Consider the following 20,750-nt stretch of genomic DNA (forward strand, 5'->3'; position numbering starts at 1 on the left):
GAGAGTGTCTTTTCGCCGCCGCCGCCGCCGCTGCAGGAACGCGGAGCAAGCGGCGCAAGCGTGACCGAGGGCCGGGCGCACGGCGGCGGCCCTCCCGCGGGTCCCGGGCTGCGCGGCGCCTGGGCCCGCCCCCTCGGCCCTGCCGCCCGCCCCCTCCGATGGCCTCTCCCGCCGGCCCGAGTGGAACGCCGCCGCCGCGGCTCCCGCGCCCGCCCCGCGCCGCGTGAAGGGAGCCCGACAGGCCTGAGCAGCCCGCCGCGGCCTGCCCGGGCCCCTCCAGGTCGCCGCGAGCCGGGACCCCGACGGGAGCCGCCGCCCGCGAGCCGGCCTGAGCCGCGGCGCAGGCCCGCCCGCCCGTCCGTCCGCCCGGCCGCGCGCGGCCCGTCCGTCCGTCCGTGCGCGGCGCGGCCGGGGCTCGGGGCGCGGCGGGGGCGGGGCCGGGGCGGACGGGCGCGCGGGCCCGCGGGGCGGCGCGTGGATGGATCCGCGCGTGGCCTGGATCCAGCCCGAGCAGAAGGGGCCAGCCAATGCCCTGTGGATGCAGATCTGGGAGACCTCGCAGGGCGTGGGCCGCGGCGGCTCGGGCTTCGCGTCCTACTTCTGCCTCAACTCGCCGGCACTGGACACGGCAGCCGCGGCGGGGACGGCCGGGCTGGGCGGCGGCGGCCTGGCGGGGCTCGCGCTGCCCGCCGCGTCGCCCCCGCCGCCCGCGCCTGGCCCCGCCGCGCTGCCCCCCGCACTGCTGACGGCGCTCGGGCCCGCGGCTGAGGGCGCCCGGCGCCTGCACAAGTCGCCGTCTCTGTCGTCGTCGTCGTCGTCCTCGTCCAACGCCGAGTCGGGCACGGAGAGCCCCGGCTGCTCCTCGTCGTCCTCCAGCAGCGCCTCGCTCGGCCGGGCGGGAGGAGGCCGCGGCGGCGCCTTCTTCCACTTCGCCGACGGTCCTTCGACCGGCCCCGGCGCGGCCAACGGGCACCCCGGGCCGCGCGGCCCCGCGCCCGCCGGCTCCCCGCCGCAGCACCAGTTCCACCCGGGCCGCCGGAAACGCGAGAACAAGGCCAGCACGTACGGCCTCAACTACCTGCTGTCCGGCAGCCGCGCGGCCGCGCTGAGCGGAGGAGGCGGCCCCGGGCCCCAGGCGCCGCGGCCCGGCACGCCGTGGAAGAGCCGCGCGTACAGCCCGGGTATCCAGGGGTGAGTGCGCGCGGCGCGGCGCGGGGACCGGGGGCGGGGGGGGGGGGCGGCGCCCGCCCGTGGGGATCCCGGCCCGGCCGGGCGCGCCACCCTGCCGCGCGGCTCCCCGGGCAGCACCGCGGGAGCTCGGAGGTCCCCATCCGGGCTCCCGAGGGTGGATGTTGGAGGCCAACGTCCGACTCCCTGGGAGGTTGTTATTTCCATTTTAAACTCCTCTTAACAAACGAGTGAAATGTCCGGATTCTTGCACTAACAGTGTAGGAGAGGGACCGTTGAGTCCGATTTGTGCAGATGTTTTCCTTTTCTCCCTGGCGAAACTGGAAAGGAGGTCGCCTAACTTTCTCTCCATCTCCTCCCACCCCACCCCGACAGGTTAGGGACCTTTTGTCAAAGTGGGGTGCAGATAGGTGTGGAGTTTGTTACCTTGCAGAGAATTATAGTATTGCCAGGAATTTGAATTAAGTGGAAGGTAAACATTGGTTAAATGTTAACTTTGTTTCTCCGCGGAAATACATTTGAAAGAGGATTAGGTTTTTTGTAACGATACAATTTAACCAACAGCGAATTTAAAAATTACATTTTCGGGAGGGGGTTTCAATGTTACGGTTTAATTTTGTGCCGAAAGTGACAAATAGCATCATCTGCATTTTTTTAAACAAGTTAGTATCATTCAAAGAAAGTAAAAAAACGTTTGTAGCAAATACTTATTCTCTGGAAAGCGTCACTTCTGCTTTACGTATTTCCACAACAGCCTAAAGGGGATTAGAAGTTCCGCAATTACAGACGCAAGGACTGGTGAAAAAGAGGGTGTGTGTGTGTGTGTGTGTGTGTGTGCGTGTGTGCGTGTGTGTGTGTGTGTGTGTGTGTGTTTGTGCAATTACAGACGCAAGGACTGGTGAAAAAGAGGGGTGTGTGTGTGTGTGTGTGTGTGTGTGAGCGCGTGCGTGCAGTCCCAGGTGACGCTGCTCAGGTGTGAGTGCTACTTACCCAGCCCTCTTACCTTCCTGTGCTTTACTGAGCACTGGAAACAAGATATCTGTATGTAGGTTTTATGTTGGTATTTCAGGACTTAAATCATAAACTCTCCTTGTACAATCTCATGCTGACTTAAAGGGCATCTAATGATTTTCCTGGGTGTTAGGGTTGGAAAACATTAGAGGCTTAGAAATTCCTCAATTGCTTGGTATTAAAATTATCTCTTCAAGTAACTTCTTCTTTTCATAGTTGTGTTTATTCTGCTTTGAAGTGTGTTGTAAAACACTTAAGTTGATACTACTTTAGAGAGTGTATGATACACAGTAATAGCTGCGTTCTGCAACTCGTTTCACCTGGTGTGGGTTGGAAGCATTGCTTTCTTAAATTCCTTGAAGCATTGAGCATGCACTCAGCCCCAGGGAGGAGCCCAGACTCCTCTTCCCTCTCTTTCTACAGTTCTTACTTGTAGAACTTTCTAAGAAGAGGTGGTGGGGACACAGTTTCTTCCTTTCTTCTTTTCTTTCTTTCATTTATTTATTTTTTGGGCTGCATTGGGTCTTCATTGCTACACGTGGGCTTTCTCTAGTTGTGGCGAGCGGGGGCTACTCTTCGTTGTGGTGCGCGGGCTTCTCATTGCAGTGGCTCCTCTTGTTGTGGAGCACGGGCTCTAGGCACGTGGGCTTCAGTAGTTGCAGCACTCTGGCTCAGTAGTTGTGGCTTGCGGGCTCTAGAGCGCAGGCTCAGTAGTTGGTGGCACACGGGCTTAGTTGCTCCGCAGCATGTGGGAGCTTCCCCGACCAGGGCTCGAACCCACGTCCCCTGCATTGGCAGGCGGATTCTTAACCACTGTGCCACCAGGGAAGTCCCGGACACAGTTTCTTGATGTATGGCGTTAAACGTAAGAGTTCTTTGGGGGACCTGTAGGTTTCCAGCCTGTCTTGTAACTGGAATTGACTCTGTGTCTTAGCACTTGGAAAACAGAAGGCGTGTGGTCTTTGCTCGTAGAGCATTTTTGGGCCCAGACCGTCTGGAGTCCCACTTCTTCCTCTCATGAGCTGCCAGCAGTGCCAGTGTGATACCCCTGTGCAAACTCCTCAGGCTCTGGAAGCTGTTTCCTCACCCATAGTTTCTAGTATGCCTCAGTACATAGGTTGCTGTCGCTTTCCTTAATAAATGAGCCTACTACCTGCCAGGTGCTGCCCTGGGATCTGGGGATGGGGTCGGCATGGGAGACACAGCCTCAGGACCCTGACTTGGAAACCTGAGTCCGGGTTGCCCGCACCTAGGGCCCATGAGCCCTGCCTGTCAAGTCTCTCTCTGCCTGTCCTCCTCACTGTCACGTGGCCTGTCGTCGTCTCTAGTGAGGTTGCTCATGAACCCCGAGGTGGTCATCACGCCTTCTTGCCCCCCTTGGACCGTTCCCGGCACGGCCAGTGGGCTTTTCTCCTCTGGCAGCAGCTTGGGTCAGGTCCCATCCCCGGGCACCTCCCTCGCCCCCCTTAGGTTAGAGGCAAAGCCTGATACCTGGCCTGCTTCCCGGGTGCTGCCCCTCTGGGCCCTGCCTGGGGTCTCCACTCCCTCTCTGTCAGGGTCCCCCGCCTCCACCCCCATCAGCCTGTTAGAAGTCGGCTCCAAGTCATGTAGGGCTGAAGAGTGGGCTCCGAAGCGGCCAGGAGTTCTGTGTTTTGGCCCACCTAAATAGGCGGGCTGTGTTGGCTGCCCTTCTTGCCCGCCTCTATGGGTGGCCCTGGGCCTGTCCACTCTCTACCATCCCTGCCTAGAGGAGGAGTCTACTAGGATTGCCTGTCACTTGCCTGGAAGGGTGAATACCCTACGCTTGGTTCGCTGCTCTGAATCCTAGCGGACTGCCCATCTAGAAGGGCGGAGCGGAGGAAGAGTGCCCCGGAGGGAGGCGTCGTCCTTCGTGAAAAGACATTGCCATGGGCCTGCTGGGCTTCTCCAACTGACTTTTTGGTATCAAGAGATAGCTGTGTCTGGAACTTTCTTTAGGCTTCCAGCCTACCCAGAGTGATGAGGAAGGCCACCAGAAGGTCCCTCACTTGTGGCTTAGACAGGGAAAGAACTGAGGATAAGAGATCGCCTAGGCCAGCCAGCAGAAAAAAATCTTGTTGATGAGATGTTGCTCAGCCCATCTAGTCTCAGGACAGCATTTCTGGAAAGACAGTGTCTGCAGTCCTCAAGAAAGGGTAAGCAGTTGCTGGTGGTGGGGGGGTGTGAGTAGCGTCAGCTGAACCCCACTGGGCCTTTGCCTGGTAGCCCATGTAGCAGCTGGCACCATCCCTTCTTTCTTGGGGGGGTTTCTGCCCTTGGGAACTTTGCCTGGCAGCCGCCTTGTAAGGTGGCCAACCTGTTTGCATCCTAAGATGAAAAAGCAGGTGAAAGTGCACAGGAATTAGTGCGAGAACCTTCAGAGTGGAGAAGGTCAAATTCTTGTTTTGGAGCTGCCGCTGGTTCTAGTTCTTAGTCAGTTTCTTTGGTTGAGCTCTCAGTCTTGAGACTGACCCTGAGCATGTGTCCCGGCCTCTGGCTGCCGCCACTCTCTCTGGCCCTTGTCTCCTGACCCAGCAGTACTTTGTGACTTTGCCTGGGTCAGTCTCAACAGCTTCAGAAACCTTCCCAGATCAAAGGTAAAGAGAAGTCCTGCATAAGTGAGAGTGGGAGCGTGGACCTCAGGTACTCTGCCGCATCCTTCCTGGTGCCTGCAGACCCCCAGGAAGGAGATCCTGGAATGGGAGAGAACCCAGCGCCCTGGCGGATGCCTGCAGTCCGGGCCCTGCCCTGGCTTAGGTTCAGCGTTTGTCCTCTGAGGCCTGCCCGCAGTGTGCAGAGTCACACGCAGCACCCTCCCTGCAGGTCCCTTGACAGTATTTCATTTTTTTAACATCTTCTGTTACTTCAGAGAAAATTCACTTAGCCTGAAGTTTGTGAGAAGCCGACAGATGTTGTTTTGGGGAGAGGCCAGCGTGCCCTGCTGGGCCCCGGCCTGGGTTCTTTCTAACTCCACACATGTTCTCTTTTCCTCTTTCTCCCGAGTCAGTGCCTGGAGAAGATTCAGGATCCCTCCTCTCTCCCTCTGTGCCTCCAGCCTGACGTGGCACTACCTACAGTCCAACGAATGGTCTCCCACGGCTCGTCCTTAGGGGACCAGTGGGAGGGCACAGGTGAAGGGCCAGCAGGACCCGCCATGGACCATGGCTGTCACCACTCTTGTTGCCTTTGTCTCATTCTCATGTCTTCCTGCAGACATCCGGGGATGCACAGGAATGGTTATTGTGAGATGGTGGCACACGTGGGCCTTGTTTTCTGAGTGTTTAATCCTTGGAGGGCCCGAGGGTGACGCGCTGGGCACGAGTTTGCTGCTGCACTGACCGTTCATGAAATTAGCTCCTGCTCGGACGCTCCTCCCTGTGTGAAAGTTGCATCCTTGTCCCTGCCCCTCGCGCCATGACCAGTCTCTCTGCAAAGTGAAATTGAAAATCCAGCACAAGATGGTGGCTGTGACAGTCGGGGAAAGTGATGCCTTGGTGCTGGTAAAGGAGGATGGGCAAAGCTAGCACAGCTGACGCTCTGAGACGGGGCTGCCCAGGAGGGGGAGGGGGAGGGGCGGGACGGAGCTCTGGAAGTGGAGGGTCAGGATATGAGGAGTCCTCTGAAAAGTGGGCTCTCGAATGATCTTGTGAAGAATGGCCTCCCGACTGCTCCTGCTGTGGAGGTCAGGGTGGGATAAAGCGGACGTCCTGCTGCTGTGAGCTCTGGTTGGAAAAGCAGTGCCAAGGCAGTGCCATTGTGGCCTCTTAGGTGTGACACGTGGTTGTGACTTGATTGCTCCTAAACGTATTTTTAAGTGTTTTAAAGTAAACAAGTTTTTCAGAATTTAAGATCTGTTTTTCAAAGTAAAGTCTCAGACCTTCTTTTGGTTGCTGTTTAATATGAAATTTTGGCCCCCATTTTAAATGGATTCATGTAAATAGAAGGAGAGATAACAGTCATCCTTGGAAAATAAGGATTTGTGCGCCACGGTTAGGTCATTATGGTTTAAGATTTGGGTTTTGGGTTGTGAAGTAGAAGAGGGTTGTAGTAAACAAACAAAAACCTGTGATGTTCAGATTTAGAAACTTGATTTTGATGGTACAGCCAGAAGGCAGGGTCACCGGGGAGGGGTGACTGAATCTCTCACTGGAGTCATAGGAGGTTGTCATAAGCCACGGCGTCACCTGGAAATTGCCACTGGCCAGCACAGCTGTGCAGAGGCCTGCCTAGAAGACTCTGGTCAGCTTGTCAGGGATTTCTCCTCTCAGAAGGGTGCTGAGTGGGTGTGGCACCCGAGGAAGGGCAGGTGGGTGGTCTCCGTAGTCGAGACAGGTGCCCCAGACATCTGCCCCCAGTATGAACGAGCCTCCCAGTGAGGTGCTCACAGGTGCCTCTCCCCAGTGACTTGGGATTTGCACTAAAAAGGAAATGTCTTATGCTAGGATTTCCACGCTGCACTGGTTTGCTGCTGCTGTGTAACAAATGTCCACAGGCTCAGTGGCTTTACAGCAGCACTCATTGATGTCTCACAGGTTCTGTGGGTCAGAGGCTGGCGCTGGGGGCTGGGTTCTCTGCGCAGGCACCCCGCTGGCTGAAGTCTCGGGGCTGCCCACTGTGTTCTCTGCCGGGGCTCAGGGTCCTCCTGTGAGCTCACTCCTGTCATTGGCATGATTCCATTCCTTGCAGTTACAGGACTGAGGCCCCTGATTTCTTGCTGGATGCCCGCTGGGGCCTCTCTCAGCTCCTTTAAGCCACCTGCATCCTTTGGCTCGAGGCCCTTCCATCTTCAAACCCACCACAGGGCTTTGAATCTCTAGATGGCGCTGCCAGCTGAAGGGAGCCTTCTGCATTAAGGACTCATGGAGTTGGGTCAGGTCCACCCAAGTGACTGTCTGTGTTTAGGGCACGTAGTCATACAGCATAATCACAGGAGCAGTGACAATTTCATCACGGCCGCAGGTGCCGGGGGTCAGGGTACAGAATCTTCTGGGGGCTGCCTGCTGCGCGTGCAGGTGTTCTCTCATACGTAGACTTCTATGCTGTGGGAACACAGGTTGTGTTTTTCTTTTCCAGCACTTCTCTCCTCTGACTGGACTCCAGCCCATCACGATGACTCTTGCAGATTGTCTGTCCTCTGGCCTGGTTGTCACCCCTGAACTCAGGGACAGCCAGAGTGATCATAGCTGCGAGTGCCTTTCTGTGCCTTTCTCACGTGGACTCTTCTTAAAATATGTCATCTGAGAAGAGGTTATGTGAAAGCCATGGGGATGAACATATGGAAATTACAGTGATTGAAAAGTCCCGTTTGTGAGGTATCCTGCACTGGTCAGCTTAGGAAAGGTGCCGTTCCTGTGCTGGGGGAGGAAGGTCGGTGACTCACCCAAGTCGCCTCCGTAGTCAGTACATGGATCCCCACAGTCCATCCTTGCTTTGCAGAAGACCCTGCAGCGCAGGTTAATGGGAGTGGTGTCCTGCCCAGAAGCCCCGCCTCAGAGCTCTGTCCCTTTCTGTGGAGTCACCACTACTCTTAAAAACTGACCCCTGCTCTGCTGGGTCTCTTCGGGGGAGGATGGGCTGCGGCCTAGCCTGCATTCCCAGTGCCAAGCATGCACCAAGCCGCTGCTGAGTAAGTGTCTGGTGAGTGAGTGAATGAAAGAAGGAAAGGAAGAGAGAAGGACGCTGGCAGCTTAGAGGGGCAAGTGAGGTGCGGCCAGTCTGCAGAGTTTAAATAAACCAAATGCTAAAAATAACTTTTGCTGTTTGTCTTAGAATTTCTGCAGACTTGATTGCCAACTCTGAAGTTATTTAAATGCAGAATGAAGTGAAATCTCTTGCAGTGTATCTGCCTGCCTTCCTGAAGAGTGCGGTTAAATCAGTTTTATGCCTTGTGACAGAATGTAAAAACAAAACATTCAACAAAAATTCTATTTTCCGTTAGAAAGGCATCTCCATTTAGTTCCAACTGGTCTTTTTCTTACTATAAAATTAATACCTGACATGAAAAGTTAGAAAACTTGGTACCTGGTGAGCATCCTGTCACCTGTTCGCACGCACGTGGCCTGGGCTTCCAAGGCCTGTGTTCCCTTTGCTGGTGGGAGGGGACGGAGGCTGGGCCCCGCCCTGGCCAGCGAGGCTCGGCTCTGAAGTTTGTCCCTCTCTGCACCGACAGGGTGGACTTGACTGAGGGCTCTGAGGTTCCCCCTGGTGGGGAGTGGCTTTGATGATCAGCACCGTGCCTCTTTATTGTGGGTTTGTGCTCTTTTTTAGTTCCCAAATCAGCTGCCTCCGAACAATCATTTAAGCTCTCTGTGGTTTGAGATCAGAGTTAATTTCCTGAGTGATAACACGTGGATGTAGGTAGTTTATATCTTTTCATGTTTGAAAGAGATTTCAGGTGATCTTAACGTTTCTGGAATCCTGGGAATCTGAAGGAATGGCTAGAATGCTAGTAGTTAAAGGGAAATGAAAAATCGAACTACTTGTGCGTTTGTTTTTCTTCCATCCCTTTAGCATCGGGAAGCATGTGCGAGGCCTTGAGCTTGCCGGCTAGCCTGCATCTCGGGTAGCCTGGCTCCTGGGTCTGGACATGGCTGTCTTCATCGAGGGTTCTCACTTCTGAGCCTCAGCGTCCCACCCGTGGAGCAGGGCCTGCCCCATTGCCCTTGCAGGGCTTATTAGAGAAAGGAGACGTGGGCTCGCTGTGTGAGTGGTCACGTGGGGGAATTAGGAGGGCTGCTCCTTTCCTTTTCTCCTCTCTTCTCTAAAGAAATGGAAACCAAACTTCTTGTTGCCAACCGGATACGGAGAACTTTCCCTCTCAGGCCAAAACTTTTCTCTTGGAGAGACTGCTGAAGACTTGCAGTTGGTGTCTTCAGGGCAGGCAGCGGGCACAGCTGGAGACAGACCCACCTGATGCGTGGAAATGCTTTCTCCTTTTGAGCCAAGGCAAACTTTTCTATTTTTAAAAATTTAAACAATGCCTGAGTCGTGTGTCCTCTAGATTTTTAAGTAAGAATCTTGTCTTCCCAGAGCTTTCAGGGTTTTCCTGATGTATTTATCAGGTATGTGTGTGCTGCCCTGTGTAACTTGCTTAGAGTTGTTTGGGATTTTGGTCTTGTTCTCTGCAGAGTGGAAGGAGTGGATGTTATCCTATTTCTCTGAGCTCTTTGCAGCTTTTAGCACATGTTCTGTGTATAGTGCAGGAAGCAAAAGTGAGGGCCTGGGAAGGTCAGAACTAGAACAGCACCATCTGTGGAACATTCTGTGAGGATGGGGGGGGGCTCTAGTTCTGTGCTGCCCAGTATAGTAGTCGCTGGCCACGTGTGACCACTGAGCACTTGAAATGTGACTGATGGGACTGAGGAACTGGAGTTTAATTGTTTTTAATTTTAGTTGAAATTTAAATGGTCTTATGTTTGGACAGCACCGAACTGCAGTAACTTTAGATTCCTTACTTGACTCAGTCAAACTCCAACAGCAGCGAAAGCTGCGCTACTCAGCGAGTCGCCACTGCAAAGCTCCAGAAATTGTTTCTGCGTTTCTAGTGTAAATCCTTCTCAGAGGGCTGCTGTTTCAGTAACACATGAAGTATAAGATGGCTTCCTACGGCTCGGGGTGTCTGGTCCAGCAGGCAGGTGGTGGTTCTCTGCACCTGTGCACACGGGCTAATGACATAATCCAGCCTCTTCCCACCGGGCAGTGTCCTTGGGCAGCAGCAGCAGAGCACAGGGACTCCAGCATGGGGTCGGCCCTCTGCACGAGGTTCCTCCCTGAGTTCTCAGAGCAGGCCCATGAAACGGGTAGTTTTTCTCTTGCTTTGGAGACAGGAAAGCAAAGCCTAGACAGGCTAATGTGATCTGGCCAAAGGTGCTGCATGTGGAAATGTCAGTCTAGCTCTGACATTGGGGAGCTGCAAACAGTTCTTAAGTGAAGAGCTTAAACGAAGTTCCTGAAACGAAGGAGCCGCCCCCAAGACGCGGGAATGGAAACTAGCAGCTTGCTCTGCAGACCTGGCTTTCGTGTGTCTGCTGAGGGCCATTTGCTTTTCTGCCTTCCTAGAGAGAGCAGACTGGGGGAGGGGGCCTAGGTCCTCCCATAAGGACTTTGCCAGTCAGGTGACCAATGACAGAGATGCGGGAGATGGGTGGGGGAGCGCTGGGGGACCAGAAGCCCATCCTGGTGCTGTAGTACAAGGAGTTCCTGCTTCCCCCAGACGTCCGAAGCTGCCTGGGGGCAGTCGTGGTGGAGGCAGCAGGGCTCCTGCCATCTGGGTTATTCTTAGAAGTTACACTTTATGAAAAACGAAGCATCCGATGAATCGTTGGCTTGTGTTTTTCTGGAAGACAGTGGAAAGGCCGAGAAACAGGACTGACGAGCGTTTGCCGACTTCCTCCTTGGTGTCAGGCGCTGCCTTCGCTGCAGATCCTGCTTTCTCCCAATTCCCCCGGACAGTAACTCGTTTTAAGTCTTGGTAGATGAAGAAGCATCTCGCCCAGGGTGCTACTAGAAGGTAAAAGAACGGGCGCCTCAGCGCAGGCCTGCTTGACAAGAAAGCCCCTGTGTTCACTGGTGCCTCCCAGGAAGGGGTTGGTGCCCCCAGAGAAAAGAGCCAGAAGCAGGAACTTGGTGAACTGGCAGGGGCGCAGGGGGCTTAGCGCCACGCAGTAAGGAGGATTTTGGTTACTGGCGTCTTTTCTAAACGTAAGCAAACGGATCAAAAAATTGAAGTATAACTCTGAAATGACTGAAATAGAAAAGAGGCTTGTGAAATGCAAAGAAATTCTGAAGTGTTGTTAGAAATTATCTCCTGTAAAAACGTGGGTGAGGAATCTGTCTAAAGAGTCGGTGCCTCTCTCGAAGACTGCCTCACAAGAGACAGATGAACAAAACCTAAGTACAGTATGATGGATAGAAATAAGAGTATAGAACTGAGACCAAATTCCAAAGAATGGGGACCTGTGAGAATTGTCATAGGCTAAGGCCTGGAATGAAGGGAAGCTTGCAAAATTGGTAAGAGTAAAAAGGGCCTCTTGGGATCAGAGTAAGCCCCTAGGAAGTAAGTAAAAAGCTGGGCTGGGAAGACGGCTCAGTGTTCCGGAGCCTTCCGTAGCAGCTGGATGCTTCACCTTTTCCTCTGCTCCCATCAGGTGAATGGTCCTCAGTACTTGTCATGGTGTTAATCGTCGCTGGCCCTACTGAGCCCTCGCCCCTCCCAGGAGAGGGAGGGGCTCTTGTCTCCTTACTGTGTAGCAGGGGGTGGTGTGGGAGAGGGTGTGAGGCTCACACTGCCCATAGGTGCAGAGCTGGCACGGGAGCACAGGCAGTCTGATGCCACAGCCCGTCTTCTTAACTGCTGGACCCTCGGAGCAAAGAGGGGATTGTCCAAAGAGGAATAACAATAGGAAGAAAACACTTGCTTATGTTGAGTTCCAGTCTCTAGGTCAAGAGAAATGACTACTGGCTTCTCAGGAGGGGTAGCACACGACATCATGAAGCTCCGCCCCATCCCTGTACATCTCTCGGGCACCCCGCAGATGGACCCAAGAGGAATCTGAGTAGCTTCCTGCAGAGCCAGCAGCAGGCCCTGGTCTATCACCCTGCGGCTCTCCAGTGGCTCCTTTATGAACCGGTGACAGCACGGCTCTGCGTGACACCGTGCCTCTATGGTTCTGTTTGCTCGTTGCTTTAAAATGAGAGACTGATTTGGACTGTGCTTTATGCTGATTTTTAAATAATGATATTGTTTTTATAAAACAGATTTGTGTGTATTTTTCGGTAAAAAGCAGAAAGCTTTAAAAATCACTCAACCCCACCACCCAGAAATAACCATGGACCCATTAGGTGACTGCCATTGTAGGCATCTCTCTAAGCCCTGTATGGACGGACACATGCATTGATCAACAGAAATACTTCTATTACAATTTATGTTCTCCTTAAATACAATTTACTAAATTATTAATTTTGCTTGAAATCGAAAGTAATGTTCAACTTCAAAAAGAAATAATAGTTTCTAAGAGATGTTGCTGAGACTAAGAATATAAAGAAGATTAAAAACCTTATGTGGCTAAGTGCAAAGAAAAGTTAAAGTTTTAATGAAATCACTTCAGTTTGTCTGCTGCTATGTAGGTTAGCGATGTTAGCCCTTGCTATGGACTGAGTTGTCTCCACTCAGATCGTAGGTTGAAGCCACAATGTGGTGGCATTAGGAGGTGCGGCCTTTGGGAGGTGATGGGTTTAGGTGAGGTCATGGGTGGGGCCTCATCATGGGATTAGTGCCCTTATGAGAAAGACCAGAGAGTTCACTCGTTCTCTCTCCACCATGTGAGGGCACATTGAGAAGTCGGCAGTCTGCGAGCCAGGAAGAGGGCCCTCCGCATAACCCGGCCTTGCTGGCACCTGGATCTTGAACTTCCAGCTTCCAGAACTGTGAGACGTAAATGTCTGTTGTTTCAGGCGCCCAGTCTGTGGTATCCCTTTGCAGCAGCCCAAGCAGACTAAGACAACGCTTTATGTAGCCGCCCAGCTCCTGATTTGCATTATGTTGTTTGTCTGCCACCATGAGTTAGGCATTTGTATTTTGTTCTGCAATTATGATCACTACCATTTGTTGAGCTCTTACTGAGTGCTAGACCCCATTCTAAATACTTTGTCTGTATTCATTAAATCCTCCTGACAGTGCCACGTGAGGGGGCACCATCAGCATCCTCATGTTTCACATGAGGAGACTGAAGCCCAGAGCAGCTGAGGGTCCCGCAGGGTTTCGTAGCGGATCCTGCCATCCTGCCTTGGCCCTGAACACTACAGTTTGCAGTCGATTAGTCTGGGTTCTGTCTTTGCGTAGACTTCATGCTGTGTGCCAGGCTCTCACCGGGACGCCGGCAGCTTTCCACGTTCTGATAGACATCTTCGGCAGGGCTCCAAGGGCCGTACTGCCTGGCCCCCCTGCGGGATGGGCTCTGTGTACAGCCCTTCACTCCACTCTGACCGGCCCGGCCTGGTAGCCCTCAGCCCGCTCCACGGGTCCATGCGGCCCTGCTGCGTTCCGTCTGTGCTGCGTGCTGGGAGTCGAGTTTGTACAGGAGAGCTCATGTGCTCCGCGTTCCCCAAAGCCTGCTGGGTGCCTGGAGAACAGGGTCCCCGCTTCACGACCTTGGCATGCTCCCCGATGTCTCTGGCTGCGAATGTTGTCAGAGATCTGGGGCGGGACTGATCCTGCTTCAGGGAGGTGGTTTCTTCTGGATGCCCGCCTGGCCGCGCCTTCCTCTTGTGCTCACCTGGTCCTTTCCGCAGCGTTGGCCCTGCATCAGCCCTTCCTGGACCGCAACTGCCCTTCCACCCGCAGGCCGGGCTCTGCCTTGACCTCAGGGGCTGGTCCCCTGTCGGGCCTTCGGCGCGGCCCTGGTTTCATCTTCCACCTTTTCCACGTGGACGGCTTGACTCTCTTTTCCTCTCTGTCCGTCTTCCTTAAACGGGCCCTTCTCAGGTGTTGGCACAGTGGCTTCGCTGTCCTCTCCTGCAGCTCCTTGCCCCCTTTTCACCCTGTGTTTACGACCACGTTCTCACTGAGGTTTTCTGTAGCAACGAAGCGTGGGAGTGGGTTTTCCTGATCCTGGCTGGCGTCTGCTCCCACACTGGGGTCCTTGTTCTCATGATGTCCTGGGCCCCTTTCTCTTCCTCTTTGTTTGCTGTGCCATGTTCATGGGTTGCCATCTCTGCTGATGCGACCTGAGGGTGTTCTGAGCCCTCCGACATCCCCTAGAACTTTCCCTCTCAGGTCAGGCTGCAGGTTTGAGGGGCTGCTGTGTCTTTGGCCGACCTTCTGGGACCCATCGGCCCCCATGTGGAGAGTCGAGTCTTGGGGCGAGTCCGTGGGCCACCTTTTTGGGGGCCTGAAGTCTGTTCTCTGAATTAGTTCAGCCTCTTAGGGCCCAGCTCATCTGGCCCGGTCCTTTCATGGCCTCGGGGTCCTCAGAAGCCTGGTGTCGTGTGCTCTGAAGTCAGCCCGGGGAACAGAAGACCCTCGCTGCTGGTGTGTCAGACTCAGGCTACCCCTGTCCTCTAGGCCCTGCTGACTTCCTCTCAGGGCCTTCAGGTTCGTCCCCTGATCTTTGCACATCTGGCTGCCTCTTGCCCTTCTGTCTTGGCTCCAGTATCAGCTCTTTGGGAGGCCGTCCCTGACCATACGATTTAAAGTAGCCATAAAGACAGCCGTGGCCACCATTTGGAATCTCGGCGTAGTGTGCTTATACTTGGGGTTGATCTTGGTTATTTACTTTGCTCCCTTCTCCGTGCCTCTAACCCAGCTCAGCAAGCATGGGGGACTTACTGATTCTGTCTTGCTCACTCTATAGCCTGTGTCAGAGCACCACCTGGTCCATCGTGGGTTGGCGGTAAATGACTGTGCAGTGATGACTTGCGTCTGCTTTCTGTACTTCAATATTGACTTAAACCTTTGGATCCGTTAAGTTCTTTGCTTTGCCCTCCCTTCCTCCCTGCCTTTCTATTTTTGCTAGTTTTCCAGCGCTGTTGTGTTGTCCTTTTTCTTAACATTTTTTTCTGGTCATCATGGTGGGGTCTTGGGAGGTTGATGTGTGCTCTTCCTGCCATCTTGAGCCAGAACCCTGGAGCCTGGCCTGTCTCCTGAGACTTGAAGAGGTAGACACGCCTAGTTCATGCTGAGCAGAATTGGTACAAATGATTTACGGCCTCCTTTACACTGGATGGAGACATTCCTGCTGATTGAGTGAAAAGTAAACATTTGATAATTAAAAGTTATGTTTTTATTTTTCTAATACTGTAGATCAAGCTTTGATATATATGCAAATATTGGATACAGGGACGTTAAGTAGCTTTAATTATAGCAGACGCTCAGATATGCTGACACTCGGGTGTGTGGGGAGACCTGGCTTTCGTGTGGCCATGCGCACTGGCACCTGGTGATGACGAGCGCCCACTCTGGTCACATCTGCAGGCCGCACGGGACTGGACACAGGCTTAACGAGTGCTTTGCCCCTCTTGGTGACGTGGAAGGTGATTGGCATGCCCTCCGTCAGGTGCGTTACACACATGGGCTCTCCTGTCCTGAGGGTCATTGGGATGACTTATCCCACCAGGACAGTGTCTTGGGGAGAGGCTGCGCACGTCTCGCATCACCTGGCATCACCGTCTAGCATCATCTAGCATCACCACCGAGGGGTCAGGGCCAGGGAGGGAGCAGCTAGCGCCGTGGAAGTGGAGCTGAGGCCCCAGAAGTCTGCAGGAGGCAGTTGGGAGGGGCAGTCGATGGGGTGTGGAGCTCCGGGGCGCACTCTGAGCAGCGTGAGCACAGACACACTGTAGAGGTTTGTGCCAGGAAGTCTCACACCAGACGTGAGGCTCAGGCTGGTTGTCCAGCCTCTGAGCATCTGTAAGACGGGAGGTGGTGGTGGTTCTCAGGATCATCCTCGTGAAGCGTGTCGTACGCTGACTGGACAGAGCAGGCAGGTGGTACGTGTCAGTTACTTATCATCATAATAGGAATACTGGTAGGATAGTACCACCAATGAATTTTAAGTTTCTAAGTCTGAATATAGCCTCAGAATCCTACTCAACACAGCTGTCTGACAGCAGTGCCGTCAATGGGCGCTGGGACAGTGGGGAAGCCCGTTAGCTGTCCCTGGTGTGGTGTGGCCAGAGAGGGTTGGGGTACTTGAGAGAACACCCCCTTCCTCACAGGTCTCTGGGTTCAGTCATCTACATCTGCAGAGGTTTTTCTGGGATTGTAGGCTAGCTTTTTCAGGAGCCCTGTCTTTTGAGGGGGGCGTGTATGCTAAACCAGTGAATTGGGGTGGTACTAGAACCAGAACTTTAGGGGTGAAGGGGCCTTTAGCCTTGCTGCACCTTGGAGCTGAGCAGAGTCACACGAGTAGTTCCTGGGCCCCCAGGGTGCTGGGCATGGGCCGAGCCAAAGGGAAAGCCCACGCGGGTTTGGCCTTAATGTAAAGGCCAAAGACAGCCAGTCTCAAAGAAGACTTAAGCACAGTGATGTCTGCCCTTTGATCTTTGGAGTAAAGTCAGTGTCAGTAAAGCTGACGTGATGACACTTTTTCTTGGCTATGATTATAAAAGCAATAAAGTACTTACTGAAGAAACTTGGAAAATACAGAAAGGAAACTACCCGTAATTTTCCTGTTGTTAACACTTTTCTGTTCTTAACAAAGCATATGTCTCTCTTATTTTCAATGCTACTTTAAATGTGTCATTTTTTTTTTTTTTTTTATGGTACACGGGCCTCTCACTGTTGCGGCCTCTCCCATTGCAGAGCACAGGCTCCGGACGCGCAGGCTCAGCGGCCATGGCTCACGGGCCCAGCCGCTCCGCGGCATGTGGGACCCTCCCGGACCGGGGCACGAACCCGCGTCCCCTGCCTCGGCAGGCGGACTCTCAACCACTGCGCCACCAGGGAAGCCCTAAATGTGTCATTTTTGTTTGTTTGTTTAAATCTAACTCTAGATAAGTGATTCCTCCTGTCTTAAACAGCTCTTTTAGGGCTTCCCTGCTGGCGCAGTGGTTGAGAGTCCGCCTGCCGAGGCAGGGGGTGCGGGTTCGTGCCCCGGTCCGGGAGGGTCCCACATGCCGCGGAGCGGCTGGGCCCGTGAGCCATGGCCGCTGAGCCTGTGCGTCCGGAGCCTGTGCACCGCAGTGGGAGAGGCCGCAACAGTGAGAGGCCCGCAAAAAAAAAACTCTTTTAAACAATTTTTAAAGATGGAATTGATGTATATTATTTCCTAAATAACTAGGGAGAGATGTTTACAGCTTTTCACTTTTTGTAGACAGCCCGTAGTGCATGTGTCTGCATGCTTCTGTATGTTGGGCCACTTCCTGAGTGTGGCTTCACAGCCCTGTGGCTGAACGTCAAGATCGAGAGCTGCACAGCTCTGGGTTTGAGTCCTGGTCGTGGAATCTTGGGCCATTTACCATCTGTCTAATGAATAGTTTTCTTAAAATCTGTAAAATCTTAAAATCTGTAAAATGGAGAAAATATTGAATAATACTTGCCTCAAGGACTATTTGGGAGACTAACGAACATGCTGGTGGTACGGGTGGTATTGTGTAGTATCTCAGGGAAGTCATCTTTTCAGGCTCTCACACATACTGCTTCCCAAAAGATTATCCAGCTCACCTTCACGAGGGTAAGCATCTCTGGAAATTAGGACAGAGGATATAGCTGTTTTCATCTCAAAAATGATCCAGCTACTTGAGCTAGCGAGCAAGGCCGGGCCATCCTGCTTTCAGACTTGGCGGTTCCCTCCGAGCACCGTGGCCTGCAGGGGTCTGTGCTGTGGCTGTCCGGCGAGGCTGCGTGGCCGGTGGCCTGAAGCAGTGCACGGGGCCCAGCCAAGTGCCTTCTTGGCACCCCTGTGTCCCAGCGGCCCTCCCGGCCATGAGCTCCTCCAGATTGGGGGTCCTGGAGTGCACTGTGGGTTCCGTAGGACACCAGTGTTGGGGGGCTGAGGCCCACTGGTCGTTCTTGCCCATGATGGGTTGAGGACGTACCGCATGAGTGGGGTGCTTCCCTCTAGGTTGCTCCAGCTCCCGGCTCTTTTGTGGGTCTGAGCCCTTTCTTTCCTGGGCTGGCCGTGGCCTGGGCCGGGTGCAGTAGCGCCCCCAGCCCGGCTCCCGCTGCCGCCTCTTGTCTGTCACTCAGCTCTCGGGCCCCTCCCTGTGCAGCAGCTTCTCTGAGGGCCTCCCTCTCCCGTTAACATTTTAGAGGCTCTTTAGAGGCTCTGTCCCTCTAGAGAAGGAGCTGTGCACAGGAGGGCGCTGCAGGAGCGGAGAGAGGCTGAGGTGCAGACCCCGCGGGCAGGCTGATGGGGGCGCTGGAAGGAACGCTCTGGAAACACACAGGCTTTCTGCTTTGCAGTTTCAGTCAGCTTCCTCACACTTTTGAACTTAGATTATAAACAACCTTTGAAGGTCTGATTCAAGACTTTCTAAGTAGTGGTACAGACATTAATTGGCCTGTAACATAATTAAAAATAAATAAAATGATTTATAATTAGCTCATTAACTGTGTCAGGAAATGGGAGTTTTAAAAAGGATCATCTGGGCTTCCCTGGTGGCGCAGTGGTTGAGAGTCTGCCTGCCGATGCAGGGTACGCGGGTTCGTGCCCCGGTCCAGGAAGATCCCACATGCCGCGGAGCGGCTGGGCCCGTGAGCCATGGCCGCTGAGCCTGCATGTCCGGAGCCTGTGCTCTGCAACGGGAGAGGCCACAACAGTGAGAGGCCCGCGTACCGCAAAAAAAAAAAAAAAAGGATCGTCCATCCCCAAAATAGAAGTGATTCAGTCACTCGCTGCAGGTCTCACTGGTCGCTGCCCGGCAGAGCCCTTCTTTGCAGCTGGTGGAGAGGCAGCTGCTAACTCGGGCCGCCTGGGCCCCCGGGGCGCTCGGACTCCGCTGTCTTAGTGTAAATGCATCCATGTGGGCTTGAAAATCTACCGTAAAACTCCAGTAGTTATAACTCCAAATACTTTCCCCAAGCCGTTGCTTTTGGCAAAAATGCAGACAGTGAGCACTGTGGAGCTGAGGGGAGGGAGCTCCAGCTTCTGAGAAACCGCTGGCTTTTCAAGGCTTTTGAGGGTTTTAAGAAGACTTGGAAGGAGTGGGAGAGGGAGAGAATAAATTAACAGTTGAAGTGAGTTTCTAGTGTTTTCTGTGGCATTTTACATTGTAATCAAAAAGCCTGGTTTTCCACAAGCACTTGGAGTTGAGCAGGTTCCTGGAGGGTGTGGAGGGGAGGCGTGACTCAGGGCAGCAGTAGGGCGGGGCCCTGGGGACGGTGGGCTGGGAGAGTTGGATGAGTTAATACTTGAGAGCACAGCTCTTACCTCCAGGACTGGGTGCTGACACGTCTCGTAACCACGTCGGAGGAGGTTGCGTTCATTCATCTGGCTCTTCTGTTCTTTAAAGCAGTGAATGAAATCTGACCTCTGACCATGGCTTTCCTTAGAAAAAGCTGTGTGGATTTCAGATCTAGGGGAACAGGCCACCCTCTGTGCTTCCCCCTTGCAGACCCGCGTCAGTAACTGCTTGGCTTGTTAGCTTTGCCCCTTTTCTGTCCACACTGTTTTATTTTAAATGTACTTCACTGTCCTCGCTTCTGGTCCCTTGTGTCATCGTGTCTCTTTCCTGCTGTAGTGCGTCTGCCTGTCCTCCTTGTTTGCGTACAGAGACGTCCCCGTGGAACAACCTGCAGGTGGCGCTGGGCTGGGAATGGGAGAGGGAGCAGCTGTGCCTGGGGCTGGACACCGAGGCTCCCAGGCCAGGAGGCAGGGAAAAGCCGGCAGTGGGTGCCCCCTGCAGAACCAGCCAGCCTTCCCTGGCTTCCGTTCAGATTTAGACAGAGTCGGGGACCCTGCAACCCTGCCAGCCTAGCTTCTGAAATCGAATATCATCCTCCTGAAATGGGTCATCTCTTTTCATGAATAGCTTTATTAGCTATGAAAGTAGATAGTTTGGTTCTCTAACTTAACAATCCATGTTTTGCTCTTTAAAAAAGCTCATTGAGTTGGATTTCATAAATGTTCACAGCAACCATATACCAGCTGCTGAGACAGATACGGAAACATTGCTGATCTTGATAAGTTGGGACCAAAAGCAAAAATTAATTTGGGACATGTACTAAAAATTGAAAAGTCAGTCATTACCTTTTGAATGGGTTTGGCCTCTTACAAGAGAGCGATTGTAAATGAGAAATGTCTTTTTTCATTTTCAGTGAACTTTATTTTCTAGTATCTAGATTAAAAGCATGCTTGGTAATAATGTTCAGAAGTTTGTTTTCCAGTAGTTTCATGATGAAAACTAAAATGCACTGAAAACTCTGGTCTCACCATTTTCATCTTTCTTAAAATAGCCAGGAAGTGAATCAGTTCAGGGTTTGCTCCACTGCGTTGTATCAGTTTGAGATTCTTCCAGATTGACTCTCAGAGTTGCGTGTGGTCTGTATGGGCCAGTAGCCAAGGCTAGAGTGTCTCAGAATCCACTGCTCGGAGACAAGGCATCAGGCGCGCGGCGCTTTCCTGCCTCCGCTGCCCGCAGGGTTCCTTTTGCACACAGACAGCAGACCTTTCCCACCGTGCCCCACCTGATGAGACCACTTGAGAGGCTCAAGCCACCACCACACAAAGCCATCCAGAGCGCCGCTCCTTGCCGGCCTTATCCCTTTAGGGCCCACGGTGGTGCGGGTACTCGGGTCCTCAGCCTAGGATGAGGGCTGCGTTGTGCGGAGGTTTCCAGAGTTCGCTCTCGGCCTCGTGGCTGCAAAGTGGCCGCACGGGCCTCACATGCCAGTGGGTCCTCTCTGTTGCTCTTGCTGCCATCTCCCCACAAGATGCCTTGTGGTCAGCTTCTGATTCCCATATTTCTTTGGATTTGAGGTGCTATTACTTGCAAAAACCCAACCCATTCGAAGTTGTCTTTTTCTTACAGGGCAGAAATATTGGGTTGGCCAAAAAGTTCATTCGGTATTAAGTAAGAGACGCCTTTTTCATTTT

General features: G+C 53.5%; 1 protein-coding gene across 2 annotated transcripts in view; it reads left to right on the plus strand.

The window, feature by feature from the left end:
• Positions 1–450: 450 nt before the first annotated feature.
• TENT4A (terminal nucleotidyltransferase 4A) overlaps positions 451–20,750 on the plus strand; it is a 44,943-nt gene continuing 24,643 nt past the window's right edge. For both annotated transcript variants that reach the window (XM_030856613.2, XM_060295645.1), the window contains exon 1: positions 451–1,191. In XM_030856613.2, the coding sequence (XP_030712473.2) occupies positions 479–1,191 (713 nt within the window). In that variant the 5' untranslated portion in view covers positions 451–478. The remainder of the gene's footprint in view (positions 1,192–20,750) is intronic.

Source organism: Globicephala melas, chromosome 3, assembly GCF_963455315.2.
Source record: "Globicephala melas chromosome 3, mGloMel1.2, whole genome shotgun sequence".
Classification (NCBI taxonomy): Eukaryota; Metazoa; Chordata; class Mammalia; order Artiodactyla; family Delphinidae; genus Globicephala; species Globicephala melas.